Source organism: Phyllostomus hastatus, unplaced genomic scaffold (genome assembly GCF_019186645.2).
Source record: "Phyllostomus hastatus isolate PE091 unplaced genomic scaffold, TTU_PhHast_1.1 phas_scaffold_93, whole genome shotgun sequence".
NCBI classification, from domain to species: domain Eukaryota; kingdom Metazoa; phylum Chordata; class Mammalia; order Chiroptera; family Phyllostomidae; genus Phyllostomus; species Phyllostomus hastatus.
The window spans coordinates 20,931,032-20,958,978 of NW_025334042.1; the positions used below are offsets into that span (position 1 = coordinate 20,931,032).

Here is a 27,947-nt window from a genome sequence, read left to right on the forward strand (position 1 = left end):
ATATATTTGCATAAGATGAGGTGCACTGTACACAGTCCTTATTTTATATTTAAAAAAAAATCCTCACCTGAGCTATAGCCAATGAGGTTTATCTGAGGTGCAATTATTGCTAATCAAAAATCCTCATCTGAGGATAAGTTTATTGATTTTTAAGATTTTATTTATTTGTTTTTAGAGAGAGGAAGAGAAACATTGATCGGTTGCCTCTCACCTGTGATAGGCTACAACTCAGGCATGTGCCCTGACTGGGAATGGAACTGGCAACCTTTTGCTTTGTAGGACAGCGCTCTAACCAACTGAGCCACACTGGCCAGGGCAGTCGAGGTAGTATTTTGACTAAGCTAGAGCTTATTGCCAAATTGGATTCTGCTATCTTAAAGAATAACTTTGCTTTGGCTGTCATATAGTTTGGTATCATTAACCAGCAAAGTTTGGGCACTGAGGTGGATGGTACCCCAATAAATCTCCGTGACTGCTCAAACTCTGAATGTGTAGGCCTGTGAAACCTTTTTTAGCCTGCCCACGTGACTTTTAGACTGTTTTTTGTTCCTCATCCCACTGAATCACAGAGTGGTCTGGGGCCTTCTCTTCCTTTTTGTCTTCTGTGTCCAGGGAAAACAGAGTCATGAACATTTACATAGCACTGACTGTGTTATAAACATTTGATACTTTATTAACTATTTAATCTTCACAAAACCCTGTAAGAGTCATACTATCGTCTTCATTTTCCAGATGCAAGAGCTGTGGCACAGGGAAGTGACATACCTTATTAAGGGTCACACTACCAGTGAGCAGGGGAGCTGGGGTTTGCTCTTAGGCCATCTGGCTCCGGGACCGACTGCATGTTGCATCACACCTAAATTTTGGCGGTAGGGAGATGACCATTACACGGTACCCTGAGGACTGCTTTTTCTGTGATCTGCTGCTGTTTCATTTTGCAGTATTGTTTCTTAGCCTCTTAGAGTCTGTAATGTCACCTAAGGGGGAAGAATGGAATTTGTGGCATTTTTCCCAAGCCACCCAACCTCTAGATCTGGCTTCATGGTTCTTGGTTGCAGTGGAAAGTTAGGCTTTGGAACCAGCCTAAGCTGAGTTTAAGTCCTGCCATCCATCAATTCAATATCCAGTAAATATCCACTGAGCTCCTAAATGTCAAATACCTGGCTTTGTAGTGGGTACTGACCACACAGTAAACAGAACAATTCCTTTCTCTCATGAAATGTAGTCAAGTGAGGGAAGAGTGGAAAACAAATATATGTCAGGTGGTAAATGCTCAGAAATGCAAGGCAAGAGGATAGAGACTAAAGGGAAGCACTATTTTATTTGTTTGTTTATTTATAATCCTCATCCGATGATATGTTTATTGGTTTTTAGAGAGAGGGGAAAGGAAAGTGGGGGTGAAAGAAACATCGATGTCATCCATAGGTTGCCTCCCCTAAGTGCCCCCAAAGGGGGATCTCAGTCACAAGGTAGGCATGTGCCCTGACGGAGAATCAAGCCTGTAACCTTTCAGGGTACAGGACGACACTCTAACAAACTGAGCCACCGGGCCAGGGCAGGAGAAGCACTATTGTAGAAATATGGTTAGAGAAGGTCTTTGATAAAGGGGCATTTGAGCAAATATTAAATGAGGGCATGTGTGGCTAGCTGGTGAAATAATGTTCCAGGCCCTGAGATGAGAGCATGACTGTCCTGTTGAAGGAACTGCAAGGAAGCCAGTGGGCCAGTATTCCAGCAGAATAAGGGTAAGGGAAAGCAGAGGGAAACAAGAGGACATAGGACTGGGGGAGCTGGAGGGAGAAGTGGTGCCTATCTCTTGTAGGGTATTTTATGTCAAGGAAGAGACATGAACTATTCTGAATGAATGGGAAACCAGTCAGGGTGTTATTGACAAATAACAGATAACTTCTGAGTTTTCATTTATACCATCTTAAAAGTGAGTTGCAAAGTTGTGAAGATCAATGATCATGTAAAAATAATTTTGAAAGAAAACAATCAATCCGTCAATACATATCGAGATAACTCAGTATATTGCTTGTATTTTCTTCTCCATATCTTGGGCAGGTTGCAGCACGTCATGCCGTTTAAGATTAAGATATCCCATGAACGAACAAAAGAGGATTATGTTCTTTTGTAGGCTTGGGAGTGTGATTCTGTCAAAAGGAAAAAGGTAGTTTTAGAGGAGAATTTGTTGAGTCATTGAAGCTCTGTAGCTGAGTGTCTACCCTCTCCAAAAGGCTGCAGCCGCGCCTAACTCGGTTTCCCAGGGTCCGCTGCTGCACGGACGCCGCCTCCTGAGCCTGGTAGCTTGGAGAGTTTCGGCTTTGCGCTGGTTACCGCCTCCAATTCCCAGCATGCCGCGGAGCGTGGGGCCTGGACGTAGACTCCATTTCCCAGCCTGCCCCGGGCCTTGGTCAAGACGTGCCGGCGCCTATAAGAGCCAGGGCTCTGCGGCCACAGCCTATTGTTAGCCGGAGCCGGGGCGGTTCTGGGCGGCTGCTGCCGAGGGCGTCCGAGTTGCCGGAGCCGTCCGCCCTCCGCCGCCTGCCGGCCGACCTGCCCACCCACCCTCCTCCCTGTCCTGTGGCCCTGGGAACTCCCCGACCATCGCTGCAGTCCCGGGACTCGCGCTGTCCTCCTTCCTTACCAGCGGGCTAGGGCGGCGGCGGCAGCAGCGGGGGTGGCAGAGACCATCACGGGAGGAGGCAACTGCGGCGGGGCCGGTAATGGGCCTGGGGGTGGCGGGGCGGAGGGTGCCGCCTTGTCCTTTCTGGGGATCGGCCCTCAGACGGCGGTGGAAGAGTGGTTACCCCAGAGCCGTGAGGATGGAGGGGTCAGAAATGCTGGCGGCTCGGACGAGAGCGGTCGGGGGCGGGGAGCTAAGGCGTCGTTGGGAAGGGGAAGAGTAGGGAGAGGCGTGGGAGCGAGAGGCACAGAGATCGCGGGCCCGGACTGTGGGGACAGCTTGAGGGAGACAGATGGACGGCTTGGAAGCCGGCACGATTGCGGATGAGGGTTAAGTTCGGAATGGAGTGGAGAAGATGTAGGATGGAGGGAAGTGCAGGAAGGGGAGGGAGAATAGAGGAAAATGTGGGAGGAGTGGTTGGGAATTTTTGAGTAGCAGGCAGGAAGGGATGGGAAACTGGGTAGGGGCTGCAGAAGATAAGAATGAGCGGGAAGGTTAACGGGAATCAGAAAGAAATGGGCCCGGAGCTGAAGGATTCAGCGGGGTTCCATTAAGGGGAACTGGTGACTTGACATGTCCTTTCAGCTCAGGTTCCTGATGTGTCTCCCATTTTTCTGGCGTTCTGTGGGAAAACGAAAGCATCACTTGCCCTGGTTGCTAGCTTGATCCTTTTCACAGGCCCAAACACGCAGCTGACTGCCATTCATCCCCTTTAGTGCTATGGTCTTGATTCATCGTTTTAAGGGGGGTTAGAGTGGCATTGTCTCACACAAACAGTTCTTCAGTATGAAACGTTAGACGTTATTCCCAAGAGACACAGTGACCCCTTGTCCTACAGTTTTCAGTTCAAGGTAAATCTATGGTTAATTCAGATTTTCCTTTTCTGCCCTGACTTTCCATCTTGCAAATCTCCAAAGCCAGAAGGATGCTGGTGTGTGCCAGAGTTATAAATGACTGGATATCCTTGAGAGTTAATGGTCCCTCCTGCATCATGTTCCAGTTCTTCCATGGAGATCTTGCTTGTGTCCTCCTTATGATGGCGCTTTAGGCACTGGAAGCCAAATTCTAACTTTGTGTCGGTGAACCGGGGAACACCAGGGAGTGTTGGAGGGGGACTTCCTAGACATACCTAGTTTAAAGGATGTTTTCACTTGAGTGCTTTAAAAGTTCATGATCCTGGTAATCACAAGGACACACAGAGCCATTAAATTCATAGTATTTAAGAATTAACCACAACATATTGTAAACGGAGAAATAGGACAGGTCATCTTATTCGGGTTGATCATAACACTTAGAAAGCTTTCCTTCCTCTGACCTAGCTACAAATGGTAGCCCTGGTGATCTTAGTAGAGATTTTGCTCCCTTAACCCTTGGCAGAAGGTTGGGTTCCAGCGGAGAGGCTTTCTCCTGTGAGATGTATACTTTGTCTTATTTTGCATTCATTTAGGAGAGAGGCTTTTATTACCTAAACTTTGCAAATATATTTTGCATACACAAAATTTGGCAGGGGCGCATTCCGGTTTTGGAGATTTGTTAAAGGAATCGTGATATGCCTGAAAAGGCTTAGATCTAGTACTAAAATGCACGTATGCATATATATCTATTTTGTTTGGTGCTAGCCTGATACTCTCTACATACTGTGAATACCTTTGGGAAATGTTAAGCTAGAAACATTTGAGAGAAGACCGGAAAGCATGTAGCCAGAAAGTGTCAGTTGACCTTTCATTTCACTGGCATTTAAAAACTTTTACAGAGGTTTGCATTATTTTCTCAAAAGCATTTGTTGTTTGAGTTGCTCATTTTGACAGTTAACTGTCAGTTATGGCCTGCATTGCCAGTCTCACCTCGATTATTTCTGTATGGGGTCAAGTGCTGGGAGTATAACTTGTGTTTCTCAAACACATGCATTGATCCTCTGCCAGGTGAGAGGTGGGAATGACTGGTTGCTGATTGTGGTTTGAAAGGAGACTGATTTGATAAATTGGAAAATGTGGAACCTATTCTAGTTGTTGCTGTTGCAAAGGAAGATCTCCACAGGCCACCGCGGAAGTGGATGGGAGGTTTGTTCTGGGTGCCTAGTGAACATTTCTATCTAACAAGTCAAGTTCACACCAGAGAGTTGGACAAGGAAAGCTGGGTTGAAATTTAAAGTTATATTGGTTGTCAGGACAGAATCGGTGGATTTTTTTTTTAAACAATGGAGTTAATGTCAGAGAATGTGATGCTAACAGATCGAGCTAAGTCAGTATACACCTTATTGACACATATAGCCATAGATGATTATTCTCAGGCATTTTAAAGAAAATATTTTTGTCCTTTGTTTCACATCTTTTTATCTTCTCTTCTTTATCTACCTCCTGTGGTTGCCCGGAAGCCACCATTCCAGCAGTGGAAGGGGAGAGGACACAGATAAAAAGGCAAAGGGGAGTGAGACTAGCAGCCAGCAATCCCTTGCTACACCAGAGTGCACAGAGATTAACCTACCAGAAATGATACCCCTGAGGGCAACTGGGTGAAGATGGGAGAATTTTGATAATAAAGATGATTTTGGACCAAAGCCAATATCATGTAGGGCTCACAGAGAAATATTCAAAGGGAATCCGCGCTGCCAGAAGCAAAGGGATACCCAGGAAAGGACCAGAAGTGCATATTTGCTTCCAGTCATGAATCTCTGAGTAATTCCAGGCTGAGGAAAAGACCTCTTTCCTAGTGGCAACGCCCCCTGGATCTCAGTTAAAACTGAGGCTGGACTTGCACCTTTCTTGAGGAAGCAGAATTTGGAGCTCAGTTTGAGTTTTCATGTGGTTGATAAGGATTTTAAATCGGGAAGAAGAATTAAATTTAGTAGTCAACATTATTCTCTTTTTTTTTTAATCCCACCCATATAAGTACTCAATTGCAAAGGTTCCTCCCCCCTCCCATAATAGAATGGAATGAGAAATTTGTTAATAGCTATCTTTAAACACAGCAGTATTCTTAACCCATAAAAAGACCTTGGCTATCTCCATTCTTACCATGTCCTAGGAATGTGACCTCTGATGGCAAGACCAGTAACCTGAAAAGCAGAATTGAAAACTAATACAATAATGTATGTCAACTGTAATTGAAAAATATTTTTAATGATTTAAAAAATAAACAAATGATACTTTGGACTCATTTTTCAATTTAATTACGATTCTTTCAAGTACTTGATTACCTTTTTTCCCCTCCCTGGCCACATTTATTTCAGGAATGCGCTTGTCTGAGACCTATATAGCTGAGGTTTCTTAGATCCCTCTTGTGACTTAAAAAGGCAGGATTTTGATGAGCTCTAGATAGATAGATACAGAAGTGTCATTTCTAAAGTACTTATTAGATCTGGTTCACTATGCAGGGCTTGTCCAAGAACACACAGATTGCATCTAAAAGACATAGTCCAGAAAAACAGCTCTGTAGCAGGCGTTTCTTGACACCACAGTATATTCTGGGTAGCTGCTGCTCTGCAGTAATGCAGCCCTGTCTTTCTGGGCAGTGTTGTTATTCCTGCTGCATAATTAGCAACTAGTGAGATCATAGTCTGGGGAGATTCTGGCATTACTGAGGCAAAGCAGGGAGGCCTCTATCATCACACATGGCTCTGGCTCTGACAGCATTTCTGTCGAGCAGATTTACCTCCTTGGGAACTAACGTCTCAAGACAGAGGAGAGATCTGTATCCAGGCTCCTTGGTTCTGTGACAGCTTGTTAAAGACACTGCCTGCCATATAGATGTAACCGGAGTAAATTGTCACTGCTTTTGCTATTGTTTCCCCCTTGCCAGTTTCTTCGCAGAGGGTGAAGGTGGGAAAGCTGAGTTTTCCTTGCACAGAGGAAGGTGATAGACCAGCAGAGCCCTGTTTTATGGAGCAGTATGAGATTGGGAAAGATTCTGAGTTTTGAACCAGTGCAGATTCTAATCTTCACTCCATTGTTTAGAACCAAATTTGACCTTTTTAGGAGCCCAGAGAGACACTTTATACTTGTGAAGATCTGGGTAAAGTGTTTCCCTGGCTGCCGCTGTACTTTGAAACTGAGAGCCTGGAGCAGTATTTCCCAAAGTGTGTTCCAAGGATCATTTGCCCCCTAAAATACTCTGGAAAACAAAGGTTCCCTAATCAGGTGTGTGAAGCCCACTGTGTTCTGTTTTCTCCTACTCCTCCCCATGCTCATTAGCGTATTAAAAGCCTCTAAGAGGTCCTCCCATAAGCAGTTTTCTAAACTATTTTAACATGACAGTCCTATTTCCATGTAAAAGCTATTAATGTCCATTGGATAAGTTTATTCCATATGTACACTTTGGGAAATGCCAGGCCATATCTTCAGTAGGAAAAATAATTGGATGTAGCCTAGGTTTGGGCACAGCCTAATTCCGCTGTTGATCCCCAGTCCCTCCTGCTGGCCCCTTGGAGAGCTCCGCCGTGTGATCAGAGGAGCAGTTCCTGTTAGGCCCCAGCTAATGAAGCCTGGAGCCCAGCTGGCTCGGAACCAAGGGCCTTCGCTCCACTGGGAAAGGTGCAGTGGTTACTCATCTCATTATTCCGAGAGTGACTGAGACTGGAGGGGCCGAGGGGAAACAAAAGTAGGAGAATGTTGGCGGGAATCAGGAGAGAAATGACCCAATCTGGAGAGCCCTGACATCAGTGCTTAGCTCAGGTGCTTTCTTTCTTCAGTCGGAGAGCTTGATTTATAGACTCGGGAGGGGTCTGTCTTAGGACAGGAATGCTGATTCCTCTTTTCCCCTGGGCAGAATCCTAATGCACCTGGCTAGCTGGTGGTGAGCGGGGGCTCTGGGGCCAACGCGGTGGGCTCCCCAAGGAAACCCCTTTGAAACCAATGGATGCATTCACGGGCTCGGGTCTCAAGAGGAAGTTTGATGATGTGGATGTGGGCTCATCAGTGTCCAACTCAGATGATGAGATCTCCAGCAGTGACAGTGCTGACAGCTGCGACAGCCTCAATCCTCCTACAACTGCCAGCTTCGCACGTGAGTGAGCCACTCCCCCACCCCACCCCACCCCACCCCTGCACCCAGTCCCCAAGCCTCAGAGCCCATTGCCGCTTTGAGACAGCTGCTGCTAACCAGCTTGGGGGTTTTCCCTTAGTCATAATCTTTCCCATTCTTAGCTCAGCCTTGCTCTTTGGAGGACCTCGTTGGTCTAATATTGTAGACTTAAGTCTGATTTATTCTAGCTGGTTTCACTTGTGCTTGGTTTGTGGGTCCCCGGAATGGGCTGAATGAAAGTGAAGGAGGAGAGGAGTGCAGGATTCTACCCTTCCCCACCGAAGTCCCATAGAGTTCCATGATACCATAGCTCCAGCAGGACACAAATCCTGACTGACTGCTCATCGAGGGCAACTCCAGATTTTTTCATCCTTATGGCTCAATTATTTTCTTGGAAAGAACGTCTGATACTATAGATCAGGGGTTGCCTGTGGGCCAAATCTGGCTCAGTGCCTACTTTTGTAAATAAAGTTTTATTGGAACACATCCACACCCATTGTCTGATTGCTTTCATGATACAATGGCTGAGTCGAGTAGTTAAAACAGAGTGCTGATGATCTGCCAAACCTAGCCCTGGCTGGTGAGGCTCAGTGGATTGTGCCTGCAAACTGGAAGGTCACTGGTTCAATTCCCTCCCTTTCTCTCTCTCTAAAAATAAATAAAATTTAAAAAGCCTAAAACACATACTAGCCTGTTACAGAAGTTTACTATCTCATTATACAACGTTGTCTAACAGAATTTTCTGTTATGAAAGAAGTGTTCTGTGTCTGCACTGCCCACTATGGTAGCCATTAGCCATGTGTAGTATTGAGCACCTGAATTGAGAATTAGTGTAACTGAGGAGCTGAGTTGTAGGTGTTACTTCATTTTAACTAAGTTTTATTTAAATCGATGTATGTGGCTGTTAGCTGCTGTGTTGGACGGTAAAGCTATATAGGTGGTTTTATCCTGAGCAGATTACCTGGAAATCCTCTTCCCGGCTGACATCTAAAAATAGATTTTGCGGTCTGTTCGGGTGCAGTCATTCTGGAGGTAGTGCTGTGGACTAGCTGATGCCGACGGTCCCTTCCAGCTCTGCATTTATGACTTGAAAATCAGCAGTGTCTCTGGGTACAGGGATCACCTTTGGAGGAGAGTTGAGAGCCTAGATGGATGAGAAGGAATAAGGTCCCCAAACAGGCTGTCTCTGGGTCAATAAAAGCACTCTGTGCTCCCTTCGCAGCCACCTCCATCCTGAAGCGGCAGAAGCAGCTGCGGAGGAAGAATGTGCGCTTCGACCAGGTGACTGTGTACTACTTTGCCCGGCGCCAGGGTTTTACCAGCGTGCCCAGCCAGGGCGGTAGCTCTCTGGGCATGGCTCAGCGTCATAATTCTGTACGCAGCTACACGCTCTGTGAGTTTGCTCAGGAGCAGGAGGTGAACCATCGGGAGATTCTTCGTGAGCACCTGAAGGAGGAGAAACTCCACGCCAAGAAGATGAAGGTGCCTAGGGGGTCTGGGCTCTGGTACTTCCCCTGTGCCAAAATAAAGTGGGAAACCGTCTAGGTCTATTGATTTTTTTTTTTTTTTTACTGTTGCCCTTGGCCTCCAGATCTTTCTAGAGAAGAGGCTCAGATTTGGAATCAAATCTCAGTCTGAGACACCCTTCTTTTGTATCTCGTGGGGAATCTACCAGAGATAGCAAAATGACTTCTCTAGAATTCCCTACTCTTGCCCCCTCATTGTTTTTTAAAGGTTTAAAATGTGAGTACTTGAAGGCATTCAAGTTTGCTCCCCCAGAACCTGAGGAAAGACAATGTTTCGGTTCCTTGTCAGTTGATTATATCTGTTGCCCGCATGCACAGGGTAGGTTTGGATCATTTCCATTGTCCGAAAGGATCCTACTGGTTCTGTAACCCCCATGATCTCTAGGTGATAGTCTTTGGGTATAAACAACAGCATTACTGAATGGCTATTTTGATTGTATAATCTGCGCCTGCCGCTGGTGTTGCCCCGGCTCCTCAAGTGCGGGAGGAGAGCGGGCCTGGAAGGGGCCCGTCTCAGATGGTGCTGTATAGCCACCCATTTGCTCTCGTAGCGCTGCTGGACACTCTACAGCCATAGTTTCCACCAGTCAGCAAAAATTGCCCCCAGAATTTCTAGTTCCAAATTGGAAGAACACTGCTTTAGGCCTGGCCAAGTTTCTGGTGGGCCCATAGTAAAACGGTGGCTGCACTGTTTCCAGGGCTGGGGGTGAAATCCTGTTGAGACAACCGCGGTGTCGCAGGGTTGGAGGACTGGTGGCAGAGGGTGCAGGCTAACTAGATCCCTGCCTTTCTCCCTTTGGGAGCTCTGTGTCTGCTCCCCTCAGCCTGCTCCTAAAGCCTTACACCTGTTCTCCTAACTGGAACGACATTCAGGCTTCCCTTTCTTCTGTCTGAGGAATTCCAACACTGACCCCGTCCCCTTCCTGCTGCTATAGCAACAGCTGGGCAAATATACACTGTTCTCGTCATCTGCAGTGAAGGCTTCCCTCTCCCCAGGAAGAATCCCTCTCCCAAATCTGGTAGACAAATGACCTGTGAGAACAGGATGTTGTCATGTTCTGTGGCCTCCCACAGAGGAGGTCCAGAGACAAACCCAAGGCTTAAGGTACAGGACTCCTGCTTGTAGCAGGTTAGTGCACAGCAGCTGTGCTGGCCTCTAATACAACTTTCTGTGTCAAGAGGAAACCCTTCACCCTCCCCAAGTCTGGTTTACTCTTTTCTTAGAACTTTTTCTATCTTTACACTCCATAGGGGAGGCAGTTGCCCTCAAAAATATATATTCTGGCCCTGGCCGGGGTAGCTCAGTTTGCTACAGCATTGTCCCGGTACGCCAGGGTTGCAGGTTCATTCCCCAGTCATGGCACATACAAGAAACCACCAATGAGTGCGTAAATGAGTGGAACGACAAATTGACGTTTCTCTAAAATCAGTAAAAAACATTTTAAATTAAAAAATATATTCTCTATCACCTATATGCCATCTAATATTTATTTTCCTTCTGGGCTACCACAAAAAAAAAAAGAAGAAAGGAAAAAGCTGGTGGTACTCTGCAGCTTTAGTTGCCAATAATTTTTCTAATATTTTTACTACTTTTTTTGCCTTTTATCCACATGGAATTTATTATTATGAATAGTATGGATTGGAGATCTAACTTTTTTTAAGAATATTCAGTTGTCCCAATACCATTAAATTATTAGAAAACTGACAAATGATATGAAAGTCACCTCTATCATGACATATTAAATTTTTATATATACATGGGTTTCTTTCTGTTGCACCTCTGATCTCGAGAGAAGAGCAGGATCGAGGGTGATTGGGGAGGAAGCCAACCCAGGTGAAATAGATAGGAGCAATCCTAAGGTCTGCAGCAAGACCCCTGTAGTTGGTACAGAAATAATAGACTGCTGTGGCTGGCATGGTTCAGTGGATTGAGCACCAGCCTGCTCAAAGGGTTTGGATTGAGCACCAAAGGGTCGCCGGTTTGATTCCCAGTCAGGGGAAATGCCTGGGTTGCAGGCCAGGTCCCCAACAAGGCGCGCATGAGAGGCAATTGCACATTGGTGTTTCTCTCCCTCTTTTTCTCCTTCCCTTCCCCTCTCTAAAATAAATAAGTAAATGCAATCTTTAAAAGAGAAGAAAAATAATAGGCTAAGGAATTCTCAAAAGGACCACTTTCTCTCCTCATTTTTCTACCAGCTCCTTGCTAACAAGCAAACGAACAAAACAGGTATGTAGCCTGTTACCCAGCTCTCTTGCATCACATCTCTCCCAGGAGTTGTTCCTTTACCAGCACTACTCCGTGGCTGTCTGACAAAATAAGCCAAACCCTCCAGTAGCTTGGCTTTCTTCCTGCTAGTAGCTTTCAGAGCCCTGGGGATTGTAAGGCCTCATTTTCTTTACTTGAATTCTCTAGCACGTTTTCAAAACTCATTGAGCTATGGATTGTCTTCAACTTGTCCTTCCGCTAGGATTCCCTTTTCCTGACTGCCTGTCTCTCCTAGCCCAGAGAACCCAGACCTGCCTGTAGATAATACAGTCAGTGTCACACATGCCACCCTACCTCACCTACAACTTTTCTTAGAAATTAACTAAAAACAGATTAGAAAGGAGAAAGAATGCACATACAATTTTTTCTAGACCGTGGGCTGGAAGCAAGGGCTTGATAGTCCTAAATAATTTTCTCATTTTTTTCCTTCCGATAATATGAAGCTCTTCTGAATAGAGAATTGTTCACAGTGTGGAGATGCAGGCTCATTGACAAGGACATGGTAGCCTTGTACTACCCTCCAATGCACCTGTCTCCAAAATGGTTTTGTGTCCTTCTGGCTGCAAAGTGAAGGGTATAAGGCTTCCTGTTTTCCTGCTGTAGATGAATCCTCTTGACCTACACTGTCCAGTATGGTAGCCACACATGGCTATTTATACTGAACTAAAATCAAGTAAAATTTAAAACTCAGTTTCTCAGTGGCACTAGCTACATTCACAGTGCTCAGGAGCCACGTGCTAGTGGCCCCTGTATTAGACAGCACGGGTATTTCATAGTGCAGAAAGTTGAGTTGGATCCTGCTGCTCTGAACCATGCTAGCCTGGGAGGAAGCTCCGGCTGATAAGGCCCTAGAGGCTAACCTTTCCTTCCTGTCTCTTGGCAGCTGACCAAGAATGGGACAGTGGAGTCGGTGGAGGCCGATGGCCTGACACTGGATGATGTTTCTGATGAAGATATTGATGTGGAAAATGTGGAGGTCGATGATTACTTCTTCTTGCAACCTCTGCCCACCAAACGGCGACGGGCCCTGTTGAGGGCTTCTGGGGTGCACCGCATTGACGCTGAAGAGAAGCAAGAACTTCGAGCCATCCGCCTGTCACGGGAAGAGTGTGGTTGTGACTGTCGACTGTATTGCGACCCAGAAGCGTGTGCTTGTAGCCAAGCTGGGATTAAATGCCAGGTCAGTCCACATTGGCCTGAGGTGGCGTATCTGCACTAGAGTCAGGGATGTGGTGTGGGGGCCCCTGCAGCGGAGACACCTGTTATCTCGTCTGTGTTTTATACAGTGTCTCGGGGGCATAAGCAGCTGTCAGCAAATGGAAGAATGGGGGTTAGTAAATGTAACACTTAGTAACTGTTCCCTAAATAATGACCGGTCCATTGAGAGAAAAGGAAGCAGAGAAATGAGGTAGGCCTTTAGATTTTATCTGGCAGACACTTATTCACAGTACCTCTAGTTCAGTTTTATAAAAACTGAAAGAGTTCTTGGATCCTGTCATCCAGGATCACACTTGGCCCGGCAAAGCTTAAATTCATAGTGTCCTGAAAGGTAGAATGCATCGACCTCCCGCTGGCCCTCGGACGGCCAGCGTGGAAGATGCATTTCAACTGAAAACAGCAGTACCATCCTGAAGAGTGAAATGTATCTGGAGCTTGTATACTGAGGGTATGGATGCTGAGTCCTTACAGTTGAACTTCTCCTGACCAACCTTTTCTTATTTTTGGGTAGGTATCATAGATCTAAACAAATACTGCTTTTCAGAGTGAAGTCCCACAATGAATCAGTCTGCTACCCACAGACCAGAGGGCAGTCCCGGTGATTAGATGGTCCCTAAGCAGTGAAATGAAGAGCTCTTTAAGCTGACGTCATAGGAAGACATTGTGTATTTGAATATACCAGCTTGCTCATTTCTTTTTGCTACTTTTTTCCCTCTTTTAGGGGACTCAAAAAGGAGAAAAGGGGCCTGACTGGTGTTGCTCAGTGGTTTGAGCGTGGGTCTACAAACCAAGGGGTTGCCTGTTCGATTCCCAGTCAGGGCACATGCCTGGGTTGCAGGCCAAGTCCCCAGTAGGTGGTGCAAGAGAGGCAACCACATGTTGATGTTTCTCTCCCTCTCTGCCCTGCCCCAGTCTCAAAACATAAATTAAAAAAAATCTTAAAAAAAAAAACACCAACCAATGAATGTATAAATGAGTGGAACGACAAATTAATGTTTCTCTAAAATCAGTAAAAAATGTTTTAAATTAAAAAATATATTCTCTATCACCTATATGCCATCTAATATTTATTTTCCTTTTGGGCTGCCACAAAAGAAGAAAGGAAAAAGCTGATGGTACTCTGCAGCTTTAGTTGCCAATAATTTTTCTAACATTTTTATTACTTTTTTTTTCTTATTGCTTATCCACATGGAATTCACACCAGCCCGCGAAAGGTTCGATTCCCAGTCTCAGGCTGGTTGCGGGCCAGGTCCCCAGTGTGGGGCATGCAACAGGCAACCACACATTGATATGTCTCTCCCTCTTTCTCCCCCCTTCCCCTTTCTAAAAAATAAATAAAATCTTTAAAAAAAATTTTTTTAAGGAGGTAGAAAGCATCTCTTTTCCAGATATCCCTGGTGCGAAAGTTATCTTGGTTATTGCCTCAGCACCAGCCCGATCAGCCATCGGGGGAAATGCAGCAGGCGGAGTTTCCCCAGAATGTATTTGTCTGGACCAGCAGGGGCCCTACTCCCTTTCCCTGCCTGTCATCGCAGGAGAGGAAGCTCAGACCCCAGACTGTGGTTTCCCCAGTAAACCCAGTAACTTCTGAAGCAGTATCTGAGACATGTAAATTTCTTTTGCTTTGAGAACTGTTGGTGCTTAGAGAGGTATCTCTGGACTTTTGAGCTCGGAAGTGCCCTCTGATAAGACTTCTACTTTTTGTTGAAAAGAGGAAACAAAGCCCTAGAGAGAGAACAAAGCTGCACTAGGATTAAAACACGAGTGGCTTGCTAACCTCTGGTGCTGTCTTAGTTCACGCTGCATGTTGTTTTGAATTGGTTATCTCTTAGAAAGAGACCACAAGTCCCAGCTGCTTGTTTTTGCCAGCTAATGTCTCCTGTCACCTTTGTTAAATCTGTTGGTCTCTCCTCACCTCAACCTCCCTGTGCCTTCCCCAGGTGGACCGCATGTCCTTTCCGTGTGGCTGCTCCCGGGATGGCTGTGGGAACATGGCTGGGCGCATTGAATTTAACCCAATCCGGGTCCGGACTCATTACCTCCACACCATCATGAAGCTGGAGCTGGAGAGCAAGCGCCAGGTGAGCCGCCCGCCCGCCCCAGATGAGGAGCCCTCGCCCACCACCAGCTGCAGCCTGACCGGGGCACAGGGGTCTGAGACGCAGGACTTCCAGGAGTTCATTGCTGAGAACGAGACGGCAGTGATGCACCTACAGAGTGCAGAGGAGCTGGAGCGGCTCAAGGCAGAGGAAGACTCCAGTGGCTCTAGTGCCAGCCTGGACTCCAGCATAGAGAGCCTGGGTGTGTGTATCCTGGAGGAGCCCCTGGCCGTCTCCGAAGAGCTGTGCCCAGGCCTGACAGCCCCCATTCTCATCCAGGCTCAGCTGACCCCAGGCTCCTCGGTCCTGTGTTTTGCCGAGAACTCGGACCACCCAGCTGCTTCAGCAGTGACCAGTCCGTCCTATTTGAACAGTGGGCCCCTGGTCTATTATCAGGTGGAGCAGAGGCCAGTCCTGGGGGTGAAAGGAGAGCCTAGTACAGGAGAAGCCCCACCGTCCTTCCCCAGGGAGAAGGATCTCAGTGTCTTCTCTCTCCCTGTTACCTCACTGGTGGCTTGTAGCCCCACAGACCCAGCGGCCCTCTGTAAACCAGAGGTCGGGAAAACATCCACTCTAGAAGCGCTAGTGCCCGAAGATTGTAACCCTGAGGAGCCGGAGAACGAAGACTTCCGCCCCTCGTGGTCCCCCTCGAACCTCCCCTTCAGCACGGACAGTGAAGAAAGCTGTGTGGTGGAGAAGACCTCACAGCAGGGCGAGGACCGGCCCCCTGAAGACCCTTCTCTGGAACTTCCTCTGGCAGTGTGACATGCAGAGAGAGATTCTGCCTCTTACCCTTCTCTATTTATTCCCTTATTTTATCTAACACCGTTTCAGAACAAACTGTAGAAGCAGCTGCTGCTCCTATGTTATTTTATTGGGGTCTTTGGGGAATGGGTGGGAAAGGATTGTTTGTACAAGTATTTTTAAAAGGGTTAACAGAATCAAGACCAGCCCCAGCTTGATCTGGGGATAGTCTTGGGGCAGAGGAGGCTGCACAGTGCCCAATACTGCGCTTTCTGGGCCACTAGAACAAAGAACTAGGATCTCACAGGAGAATCTAGGTAATTCAAGCAGCTGTTCTTTATGTAGGGATCAGAATACATAATTTGAACAGCATGGCAAAACCCCTTCTCTCCTGAGCTCCAGGGCAGGGTACAAGCTCATTTTTCTCGGTAGCTACTCCGATATCCCATTTTGGTGTGTTGTAACAACAGTTGGAAATGTTGCCTGGAGAGGAGGGGGTAGAAGGGTCTCTGCCTCTGTACAAAACCTCTAGGATTTATAAAAATTTAACCTGTCCTCCCCGGTCCCCCATTTGGTAAATAAGTTAATATTTGACATGTTTGGTGTTCTCTGACTTGTTCCCCACACTGGGGATTCCTGGTTTGTAACTTGAATTGTTTCTTTCTCATGTTCTTAGGTACTAGGGTTTAACTCGTCTGTTTGCCTCCCCCTCCCCACCCTTGGCCTGCCTTGAAGAGCTAGATTGGCCGGGGACGTGGCACAAAGAACCCGTCTTTGTGTGTGTCTAACACTAGCTCCGTCAGGCCGCTCTAGGCTGGGCCCACAGAGGCGTACGTGGAGCGCTAAGTGTGTCCAAAGGAGGCCGCAGGAGCAGACAGCAGCTGCAAAGGTGTTGACTTTGTGCCGTGCTTGCTTTCACCCAGGCACCACCCGACCCTCCTTGGGAGATTTGAGCTTTAAAGGAATATAGGATGTGGCAGTCTAAGGTCACCAACCAGTTTTGGGTTTTGTTTTGTTTTTTCCCTGTATCTACCCTGGTGGTCCTTCTTGGATATATCGGGTTGGAGATTTATACCATTCCAGTTCACCCCCAAGAGCTACACATATTTATTAGACCCCTCCATCTTGATATATAAAAATTGGAAGTAAAAAAAAAATTGGATGCCAAATAAATTCTTAAATGCTACATACAACTTCCACATTCCAAAGAATTCAAGTTCTGCTGACCCCCTCCGAGGTCTAGAGCAGGACTCAGACCCAGTTCTTACCTCTGCCTGGGCACACAGCTCCTGCCCCTCTCACGTCCAGCTTTCGTTCCTGTGCGCGCGCCACTGAACTCATCAGCAAGGTTATCTTTGCTTTAAAATGGAGATAGTAGGGAGCAAGACACTCTGCTCTAGTGTCCTTTACAACATGCTTTGCTGGTTACGGTTCATTAACCAGGGTAGAACAAAGTGGAAAACCTTTCTTGGTGGGGGAGATCGCTGTTCCTGCTTATCTTGCTCATAAAGCCTCTTCTTGTGGGACACAGACCCTGGGGTCTTGGAGCGGCCTTCATGTATGTCCCAGCAGCACTTCACCTGTAAAATTGCTGAACTGAGCCTGACAGGCCTTGTACTTAACACGCAGACATCTTTTAACCCACCTGCCTCCCCGTTCCTGGCGGGGAGGGTTCTTAGTTAAGTACATGGGTCCTTAACACTCCCCATCCTCTAGCCTCATGAGACAGAGTTGAGAGCCTTATGTACCTGAGATCTAGAAACTATTCCAAACCGATTTGCAACCCTCCCCACCCCGCACCTTAGACTGGTCCCCTGAAATACAAGACTGAAGCTTGATTGGGAATTGGACTCTGGGGAGAAGAATCTGTCCGAAAGTTTGTGTTGGAGGGTGTGTTGTAAACATTCCCTCCTTAGGAAGGGTTCCTACTCTAGGAAGTGTTTCCAGTTGCTCAGAGACACATTAGCCTTTGTGATCAAAGCAAGATTTTGAGTCTAATTTATTAAACTCATTGCCAACCCCCATGATGATGACTTTTCTGAAGAAACTAGTTTTCTTCATCTAAACCCTTTGTTAGCTCTACAATTCTGACTCACACTGATCCTAAGCTTTTAAATGCTAAGTGTTAACATTTAGCACTAACTATGTTGTTAAGCAAAGGGCCTTTTCTACAACCTGGTCCATCTCATTTCTGGTGCTACCTGAGTTGGACACAATTAGAGCTCATGGTTGCTAGAAAAGCTAGGCCTCTGGTCACAGAAGCAGGGCTTCGTGGTCACTGAGCTTTGATCCTGCTCAGTCCAGGCCTAGATAAAAGAAACGACTTCTTATTGCAACTCATTATTTTCCAATCTCCTCATATACTATACACAGGTTGTATTTTCAATGTGAATCCAAAGCTTGTCTGGTTCTCTGAAAAAAACTTTTTTTTTTTTTTGCCTTTTAGGTCCTTTACATTGTAATAATGCTGTATTTAAAGAAAATATTTAAATGTAATATTAAAGAAATATTCAAAAGAATGGTGTGTTACTCTTTATCTTGGCAGGCCACAATCCAGTTACTTGTTAGAAAAAGGATACTTCTCCAGCATTGTATATGAAACTAATTAGGTCAGTTAGGGATTAATGTTAATGATAGAAGAGTTTCACAGTGGAAAAATAGAACGTTCTCTTTGGAGCATCAGGAGCGTCACTTGCATCATATGCCCTTAGCCCCTCATCAGCTGAACAGGCTCGGATCCTGCCTGGCTGGAGTTTTTCCCTGTCTGCGGTCCCTACTCTTGGGGCCCATTTTCAATTTCATTACTTTTTTTAAAGATCTTATTTATTTTTAGAGGGTAAAGGAGAGAGAAAAAGAGGGAAAGAAACATCAATGTGTGGTTGCTTCTCACATGGCCCCCACTGAGGACCTGGCCTAACCCAGGCATGTGCCCTGACTGGGAATTGAACCAGCAGACTGTTGGTTTGCAGCCTGTGCTAAATCCACTGACCTACACCAGCCAGGACTCAATTTCATTATTTTATATAGAGAGAGAGAGAGAAGAGAGAGTTTTTCTTTCCTAGCTATTTAAAATCCAGGAACAGAATCAACTTCAAATCAGTTCCTCTGTAACTGCCATCCCATCAGAAAGTTCTATTCCCACCAGTTATCTCCCCTATTAGTTAGGTTATGCGTCTTGTAAAGGAGCCTTAGCAAAATGATTAGAGTATGCACAAGTAATTTCCAGCAATTGATTTCAGACCGTCTTTACTTGGGTTTAAAAACAGTACTTCATGCATTCACAATAAGTTACTACAGGTCACTGATGGACATACAGAGACAAAAGCTAACCCCAACTTACTATCTTGATGCAGACCTCTCCTGGCCTCCCAGGCTGGGTAGTAACTAGTACGGGACGGGCTTCATCCTCGGCCCAAAGAAGGCAGCCACTGTAGGTGACAGTGGGAAGGCTGCAACACAGTGGAGGTAGCAAAGAGTTTAAGATCCACAGGGATTGTAGCACAGCCCAGAAATTAAGACAAGGGTGTGAAGGCTTTAAACCCCAGGGAAGGGGTCAAGAAGCGCTTGTATTTCCTTTCATCTTTTCTATTCAAATGTTCCCATAAGTTATTCACTAAAAAATGAAAAATGCAACTTTTTCTTATTCAGGAAAAAAGTTACAGTGGTAAAAGGATTTGAGAAGGAAAGAGAGGTTAGTTACCCCAATGAAAGGGACAAAAAAATTTCTTATTTTTGGTCACCTCAGGGTTCAGAGGAGCATCAGAGGACATGCATGTAACTGCTCCAGTGTAAGTGGCGCTGTCCCCTCACCAGCCAGAAACCGGCTTTAACAAAAACACTGCTCAAAAGAAGGTCGCAGTGCTGGGCCCTAGGCCAGACGAGGACTCCCACCTGGGGCAGACGCTTCCTAGGATCTGCACTAAGCGTGTCACAGTAACAGCCCAGTACAGTGGCTGCTTCCACTGCCAGCTAATTCCAAGGGAGTTGGGAATGACACCTCACATGGGCCACCTCTGTAAGAGGGTTTGTTTCGGTTCCAGCTCCCACTTGGGTGCCGCACTGAAGCCCGTGGCACCCGCTCCTCGGCCTCTCACACACCCAGCAGTGCACACAGACTGTGCTGACAAGTACTGCTTGGTCCCACGCTGCGGTGCTGTGACGGCAGGACAGTGGCATCCGCTACACGTTCCCTCAGCGCCTCGTCCCAGTGTAGTTGATGGAAAGCAGGATCACATTGTGTAGCAAAAGGGACAGCTCAGCTTCTGAAAACACCATCAGCGTTAATGGTTTGGCCAGGGAACAGCTTGCCTTCCAACTGCCTTGGTTCACAGGACTGGAAGCCAGAGGCAGGAAGCCGGGTGCAGAAGGTGTGACGTAACGGGCTGTTGTTCTCCAGCTCCCCTGCATCGCTCCAGTCCCTGCATGGTGTGCTCTCCTCTCCTTCCAACACAGACCCCTATCTGCTCACCCTCATGTCTTTTTTTTTAGAGGGGAAGGGAGGGAGAGGAAATAGACATGTGAGAGAAATGTTGATTGATTTCCTCTAGCAGGTCCCCGCCTGGGAATCTGACTGTAACCCAGGCATATGACTGGGAATCGAACCAGCAACCTTTCAATTCGCAGGCTGGCACTCAATCCACTGAGCCGCACCAGCCAGGGCTTATCCTCGTTTCTTGACTCTCCTGTGACAGCAGCAGAAAATTCAGAGACAGCAATGGTATTAAACACCACTGTCACCCTTGGGATTCTTCTGGTAGAAGTTAGTGCTCTGGGGATATTTCTCAACTGGGACGGGATTAGCAGGCCTACCTGATATTCACAGGCTTAGGAAACATCAAGGCCTAGCCAAAGGTTCCGAACAGGAGACCCACCAGCCTAATACTCACCTTAGATGCTTATTGTTTAGCCAATTGAGTGGTTTTGTTTTGAATCTGAATACCTTTAAGGCTAGTACTTCTCAACTCGGACACTTCTGCTCTCCCCTCCCGCCTGGGCATTTGGCAAAGTCTGAAGACGTTTTAGGTTGTCAGAAGTGGGGCAAAGGGTGGTACCAATGACATGTAGTGGGTAGAGGCCAGGGATTTTGCTAAACACCCCATAAAGCACAAGACAGCCTTCACAACAGAGCATCGATAGTGCCGAGGCGGAGAACCGCTTCAGACAGGCGTGCACTCACGCCTGTGCTCCCACCGTCCCCACTGTGCACTCGCTCGTCTGGTACAGTCCATTTCGTTACCTGCTTAACCCCTATAGGCTAATGAGCTTGTGCCTTCCAGTTAGACATATGTGTGAGAGAAGGGCCTCACAGTACTCAATAATTAAATCCAAAATAGCCCTGGCAGGCATGGCTCAGCGGATTGAGCACCAGCCTGTGAACCAAAGGGTTGCTGGTTTGATTCCCAGTCAGGGCACATGCCTGGGTCGCAGGCCAGGTCCCCAGTAGAGGGCACATGAGAGGCAACCACACAATGATGTTTCTCTCCCTCTCTTTCTCCCTCTATTCCCCTGTCTAAAAATAAATAAGATCTCTAAAATAAATAAATAAATCCAAAATAATCTTTGAATAAAATACAAAAATTACTTGGATTTTGGTTATGCCAGAGATCTGCCTTACCCTTCAGGTTACAGGAAATCTGCAGCCATTCCGCCAGCCAAGTCCGACACCTCTCTTCTGCAATAAGGGTAGAATTCAAGCCACGAAGATAACAAGCCTGCAACACTCGGGAGAGAAATGGTCCTTAATAATCACAGAGCAAGTGTGCCATGGAAGTGTAACCCCACAAATAACCCAAAATCGCCTCGAAGTAAGTTACAACCTCATCCCAAGAAACCTTTCTCCACGGCAGTTTGAACTAAGATGACAAGCAAAGAGGCCTATAGACGCTAGAACAGTAGATCTAAGGTGTGATGGCCTCGATTTCTGAAGGGCCAGCTAGAACAGTAGATCTAAGGTGTGATGGCCTCGATTTCTGAAGGGCCAGGAGAAACATAAACCAAAATTACTATGGGCAATTTCTTCCCAGTACTTTAAGTTCACTGAGGAAAAAAAAAAGATCTAGAAATGAGGTGAGAGAATGAAGAGCTTGAATTTTGCTATAACAAGCAAGACAACGAGCTCTTTCTAAGCTCCCAGCCCTGTGAACTTGAAAGTCCACCCAGGGTGGAGGGTTGGTACTGCACTCAGGCTCTCACCGATTTCACTTCCTGTGCGGTCAGCTGGCTGATCCCCAGCTTTGCCAAAGCCTTGTCCAGCTGGTGAATCACAGTGGTGTGAGTCTTTAAACGGTGTCTCAACAAGGCAGATGGCAGGTGAGGCGTGAGAAGCATAGCTCGACTCAAGGCTTTCTGTGACACAACAATATAGGACGAGAAAATTAACACAGCACCAGTGCAAGCAAAGACCTGAAGCAAGGTGAAGCTGTGGGAAGAGAAAGCCTCCGAGTACTCACCATTTGCAAAGTAGGGAGTTGGTCCATGCCCAGAGGACGCTTAGAGAAACCCTCTCTCAGAGCCAGGATATCCTGTGCTGCCGGATGGGTACCGCGCTGCATCTTGGGAGAGGGTGGGAGAGGTAAGAGATAGGTGGCTATTGCAGACTGATCTCACAAGTTTCCCAGTTTGGAACAAGGAGGAATACCTTGGTGCACAGCTCTGTCATGTGCCACCGGAGTCCTGCATCAGAAATGTGGGGGGTAATTTTTTCTAAATAACAGAGGATTTCTGGGTGGGACTGCTTCCGAATAGCATGATAGATCTCTAAGAAGTCAATTTGTTGCTTTGGGGTCCAGAAATGTTTGATCAGTAGTTGCCTAGGAAACAGATACCTGAAAGGAAAAGGAATCAAACAGTCACTTGCTGAAATTGGCATCTTTCAAAGCCTTTGGCAGACGTGAATACGAGGAAGGGGAGGTGGAGACCCTGTCTCCCTACCACACTGCTCTTTCTTTGCAGATGCTCTCAGACCAAGGTTTAGAGACGCAGTAAAGCACAAGGCTGAGCTGCACTGCGGAGGTTCTGTGAAAGGAAGCAGCAGTGGAAGAGGAGTGCAGGCAGCGGCCAGATAAAAATGACTCCTTTGTACCAACACTAGTGAGAATGTTGGACACAGCTGGACAGAGTTAGAGAGCTGGACACTATGTGATGCTGACAACCTCAACCAGTAACGCAGTCTTCAGGTGTATACAAAGTAGAAAGGGCAAAATTGCTTTTAATTTATTTCTCTACCTGTGTGATGGTTTTAAAACATGGCCACAAATTCCCTTGCACTCCTCTTATTGAGAAGTGATGTCTATGTCCCTTTTTAAAATCTGGGTGACTGACTCAGCCAACAGAAGAGAGCAGAAGTATGTCTTTGTGACCTCCAAGCCTGGGGTACAACGGTTTCTCTGGGCCATGCAGATTCTTCCTTCCTGGCACACTCACTCCTGGAGCCCTGAGCTCCCACGGGAGAAGTCGCACTGCCCTGAGGCCACATTAAAGAGGCCACAAGAAGGCACTGTGGCTGACAGACCCAGTCTTCCAGCCACCCCTGCAAAGGCACCAAACTTGAGAGTGACTTCAAACCACCCCGACTAGTACCTTCACCACTGTCAATGAGGGACCTCTGTCAACACCACATGGAAGAGAAATGTCCATCACCGACCTGACCAAATTCCTGACCCAGCAAATCATAAAAATGGTGCTTGTTTTAAGCCATTAAGCTTTGAAGTTGTTTGTTGTGCAGCAACAGACAACATGCAAAGTCATAATCTAAAAGTGTCATCTTCAGAGATAAAGTAATAGATTTACGTTTTCAAAATATGAAATGCATTTTTCTCCTGAAGAAAAAAATTTGTCCCAAATTGCTATGTCTCTCAGGGAGTGGGTTACTGCCTCTAGGGATAATGAAAAAGGTTGTTATCTTATTTTACATCATGTAGGGGCAGCTCAGAGACAGGGAGAGTCCAGGCCACCTACACTTACAGCTGTCCCAGTAACCCAGGCATTTGGAGTGGCTTTTCTGAACCTGGGGCTAATGGAAAGACTGGAGCAGGAAGTTTGATAACTTCTGCCTAGCTGCTGAATGGAAAGTTCTCCTTAAAATAATTTGTGATTTTTTAAATCTATAGACCTTCAGTATGCTAGGGAGACAGAAGTCTGTACTCACATTAGCAAGAAGACCAGGTAGTTGGCAAAGGGCGGAATGGAAATAATACCTAGGAAGAGACACTTGGTGACGTCTCGACGGAACTACGCAGAAATAAACACAGATGCAGTTTCAGCCCACATTCTTAACACAGTGGCCACCCTGCCACCCCACTGTGCGGCCAGCTTCTATAGCCCAGCCAACGGTCAAGGTTATTTCTGTCTACCTGTAGCTGGTAGGTTCCTTGAAGACAAAAGCCCTGATTAATTTACTTTTGTATCCCAAATATTCTCGAGAACAAGGCCTGACATTATACCAAATCCCTCAGTGAGTTATTCCTGATCTGCAGAATGGGTCCTAGAGTCTTACTCTCAGCTTTGAAACTACTCATCAAGTCACCACCAAATATCACTTTCCTGCTGCCTTTTGATCCTTGCAGATTTCTCTATGTTCAGAAACAAATTAGATTTTACTGTCTATAACTTTTATTCAGAAAATGTGCCCAAAATTCTATAGAGCTCTGCTATGGATGGCTACAACTATGAAAGAATCCAATTTTGGCAAATAATCTGATGCTCTCATTTAATTCAATACTTTAATCTCATGGCAAAGGGCAAACCCTTAGTCAGTGGTTAACAAAATTGAAAAGAAAAAAACTTGAGATCTTGGTTAACTTTAATTACCTCACCATGAACTTCTGGGTACCTGGCCCTGGCCCATACCTGTCTCAAATGCTCCATCTCCCGGTATGAGAGTTGATGAAACTTTATATTGTGCTTCCACATGTTTGTCTTTATTCTTTTAGTCTTTTTGGCATCAGCCCAAATCATCTGCAATCCTGCCTCATTGAAGCAGAGGACAGAGTGTGACGTTACCCCAGTATGAAGCTTACCACAGCCTCCTATTCCAAGCCCACCCACAACACACACGTTTGTCCCTCCCCAACACTCCTCGACATTAAAATTTCCATCTAGGTCACTTGAAGCTCGTTAGGCCACCCTACATGTCTTTTCTCATCCTTTTTCCCACAGCACATCACCTCTCTTCCAGCCAAGCGGGCCTTCTGCAATCTACTATGGAATGGTCTCTCTTTTCTGCTTCATTACTCAATCCCATTTTAAAGCAAAATGTCAAAGCTCCCTAACCTCAGGAAGTCTTGTCCAATCAACTCTGTGTATTCCCCAACCAGAAATTAACTTATCTCCTTTCTAGAACACTTTTATAATTACTGTAATGCAACATATTTCTATGGTTGTATTTTTCTCTTCATTCTAGAATTCTTACATTTATCTAGAACATTAGTTTTTAAAAATGCTTTCCTACTTGTGAAAGAAATAATATACTGTCTAGGTTGGCTCCAAAATAATACAGAAGAAAGCATGTGTATAAATTAAATAAAATGGGAAGTTGTGAATTAATTGCTGAAGTGAGGTTGAGCACACAGAAGCCCATTGTATTATTTTCTCTACTTTTGCATATGTTTAAATTTTTCCATAATAAAAGGCTTAAAAACAAAACAACCGCCCTGGCTGGCATAGCTCAGTGGATTGAGCATGGGCTGTGAACCAAAGCATCGCAGGTTCAATTCCCAGTCAGGGTACATGCCTGGGTTGCAGGCCATGGCCCCCAGCAACCGCACATTGATATGTGTGTCTCTCTCTTTCTCCCTTCCTTCCCTCTCTAAAAAATAAATAAATAAAATTAAAAAAAAAAAACAACCAAAATACTTTCAGACCCTTTTCTATTTGATCCTAGTTACAAACTGGGGGCTGACAAAGCAGCCTTTCATATCTCCACTTTACAATTAAGGATAAGTCATTTGCACATCCACACAGCTAGTAATAATTATGATAATATTCAGAGCTGACAGTGTGGCATTTATTCTAATTGGTATTATGGTAAAAGTATAGGGTATAATAATAGTTATGGCTACATTTATTGAGCCCTTACTATATCAGGCCTTAACTACTTTACATGTGTTAATTTAATCTTCACAACCATAAGGTCACACAGGTAGGTTTCATTATTATCCCCAATTTACAGATAAAAAAACACAAATGACAAAGAGGTTAAGTAAGCTCAATCACACCGCCATTAACAAGCAGGGATTTGAACCCAGGCACTCTGGCTCCAGAATAGACACTTGGCACTATACCATCTCCTAGTAATTAGCACAGCTCTGATTTGAACCAAGACATTCAAAAACCAAGCATTGCACAGCTATTTCCACAACATGCTAACTAGGATAGGTTTGTAACAAGCCTCAAACCACATTTTCTTATGGGCCAAGTCAACTGATAAATCACAGGGCAAGTCTGTGCAGCCACAGACCCCTGCTGCTGTGCATGGCAAAGAATTTCTACTATAGGTAAGTGTGTGGTTAAGAAAAGTGCAAAAATACCTATATTCCCACTGGATATTGTTAAAAGTTGTTTCTCATAATACTTTTCTTTAATTTTTTAAAACTTACTAATTTGAGAGAGGGAGGGAGACAGACATCATTTGTTTTTCCACTTATTTGTGCATTCATTGGTTGATTCATGTATGCACCCTGAGGGGAGGGGCTTGTTGAACCTACTCTAACCAACTAAGTGTATAGGGATGATGCTCTAACCAACTAAGCTACTCCACCACACCCTCAAGAAGTGCTAACTTAAAAGATTTATTTTAACACTCAAGCATTTATGAAACATAAGACCCCAGCTCACTCTCCCATAACAAAACCTGCAAATTCTTACTTTAACCCTCTGACATTGCCCAAGACCTAATTCTAGTGATTTCTATTTCAATTTTGGTTTTACCTTTCATGAAGGTTGTGTACAGGACATAGAAGCGGGGGAAATGACGATCCAAAAAACGATGGTACTTCCCACTAATCACTTTTGTCTTAGTCACCACATAAGAGATTAAGCTCTTCACATCTGCCTTTGGAGAAAGGTGAAGCTTTGAAGACCTACAAGGAGGATCAAAGAGACTATCTGGGAACCAGTCCAAGAAGCCTCTTCACACCTGCGTCCCTAATGTAAAACACAGGCCTCATAGAATGTACACTAAAACCTCCGAAATACAAGGAAGACCTAGGGATCAAGAGGAGATAAGCAATCAGACTGAGAAAAACAAAATGAGGCAGATGAAAGGCTAAGCAGGAAAGAGAGTTCGGGAGTGGCATGAGTCCGGAGGGAGCGCGCGAGGCCTGAGGCCAGAGCAGGAGGATAAAGCCAGACGGGTGGGACCGAGGTAAACAGCGGTAAAACCTGAGTCAGAAAAGGGAAGCCGGAAAAACGAACTAACGGCGCTCCGGGATTCTAAATAGGGCTCTAAGAATTCAGAACGTCAAGAAGCCAGGTCACTAGCGGGGATCGGGGTGCGATTTCTGAACAGAATAAAAATCCCGAGGCCAGAGAGTGGAACCCTGACAACTAAGAAACAGCATGCAAGGAAGGATGAGACACTAGAAGGGCCTGTACATCAAAAAATGCTTTTCCTTCTCCAGGTCCCTCACCGAGGGGCCCCCCAGGCCAGTCCAAAGCGAACAAGTTGCAGCCTCCGGGTGACATAAGGTGCGGGGGTGACCGCTGAACCCCACAGAGCAGTCCGAGCCCAGCACACCCTGGAGAGCGCCATCTTCCCAGCGAGGGAGGGGTCAAAAGAGGTTTTCTTCAGGTCGTAGTTCGCAGTACGTCGCGTTCGTTTGACAACGCATGCGCTTTCCCTGGGTGCTGATTGGTAACCGTAGACCGCTCGCCTCGCGCTAATCCAGCTCCTACGAAAGCCAAAAACTGAGTACGGAAGAAAGGGTCGGATTGGACGCAGCCAGTACTTCCTAGTTTAAAGGCGCCGGAAGCGGGCTATCCCAAAGGGAGCGAGTGTCATGCCACTGGTAGGGTTTGTGATCTTGAGGACGTCCTCTCTTCGAGGGCCTAGTGACCCCTCTCAATTCCCTAGCGCCGTCCGTTGCCCTCTCTCTGTACCCCAGACTTTGGGGCCTTAAGGCGGTAGGTGCCCGAAGTCAATTTGGCAGTGCCTGGCGCCACGGCGCCTCCTGGGGGCTGGGAGGACTCGCGGCATTCTCTAGTGGTGACGGTTTGACGCTCTGGGAACTGGCCATTTCCAGTTACGGTCAGGTGGCCGGAGGCCTGGGAGCCGCCTCTGTGCAAACCAAGTCTGCTTTTTCCTGTTGTTGGGTTCCCCGGATAGGTTTGTTGGAAAATATCTCTCCTTAAGCACCTCCTGCAGACCCAACTTGGGCTTTAAATGTCACTTC

At 46.2% G+C, this 27,947-nt stretch overlaps 2 protein-coding genes across 11 annotated transcripts; one reads left to right on the forward strand and one right to left on the reverse strand.

Annotated features, from left to right (window-relative positions):
• The first annotated feature begins 1,642 nt into the window (after positions 1-1,642).
• CSRNP2 (cysteine and serine rich nuclear protein 2) lies at positions 1,643-18,077 on the forward strand. Of its 4 annotated transcripts, none has more exons than XM_045829042.1 (6): positions 1,643-1,745; positions 7,090-7,215; positions 7,451-7,687; positions 8,928-9,187; positions 12,381-12,677; positions 14,656-18,077. In XM_045829042.1, exons 3-6 carry the CDS (start codon positions 7,537-7,539, stop codon positions 15,577-15,579), a joined length of 1,632 nt encoding a protein of 543 aa, XP_045684998.1. In that variant the 5' UTR covers positions 1,643-1,745; positions 7,090-7,215; positions 7,451-7,536; the 3' UTR covers positions 15,580-18,077. The 4 variants fall into 4 exon arrangements, with proteins under 4 accessions (XP_045684998.1, XP_045684997.1, XP_045684995.1 ...); XM_045829041.1 differs by lacking the exon at positions 1,643-1,745 and adding an exon at positions 2,477-2,723; XM_045829039.1 differs by lacking the exons at positions 1,643-1,745; positions 7,090-7,215 and adding an exon at positions 2,477-2,723.
• On the reverse strand, positions 17,001-27,343 carry LETMD1 (LETM1 domain containing 1). Of its 7 annotated transcripts, none has more exons than XM_045829046.1 (9): positions 27,186-27,340; positions 26,485-26,636; positions 24,406-24,521; positions 23,705-23,787; positions 22,196-22,382; positions 22,008-22,109; positions 21,751-21,903; positions 21,173-21,269; positions 17,001-17,138 (listed from the first exon to the last, which is right to left on the reverse strand). In XM_045829046.1, the coding sequence occupies exons 1-9, from the start codon at positions 27,305-27,307 to the stop codon at positions 17,113-17,115; spliced, it is 1,038 nt and encodes a 345-aa protein (XP_045685002.1). In that variant the 5' UTR covers positions 27,308-27,340; the 3' UTR covers positions 17,001-17,112. The 7 variants fall into 7 exon arrangements, with proteins under 7 accessions (XP_045685002.1, XP_045685001.1, XP_045685000.1 ...); XM_045829045.1 differs by lacking the exon at positions 17,001-17,138 and adding an exon at positions 18,778-19,817; XM_045829044.1 differs by lacking the exon at positions 17,001-17,138 and adding an exon at positions 18,778-19,820.
• Between the last annotated feature and the right edge of the window lie 604 nt (positions 27,344-27,947).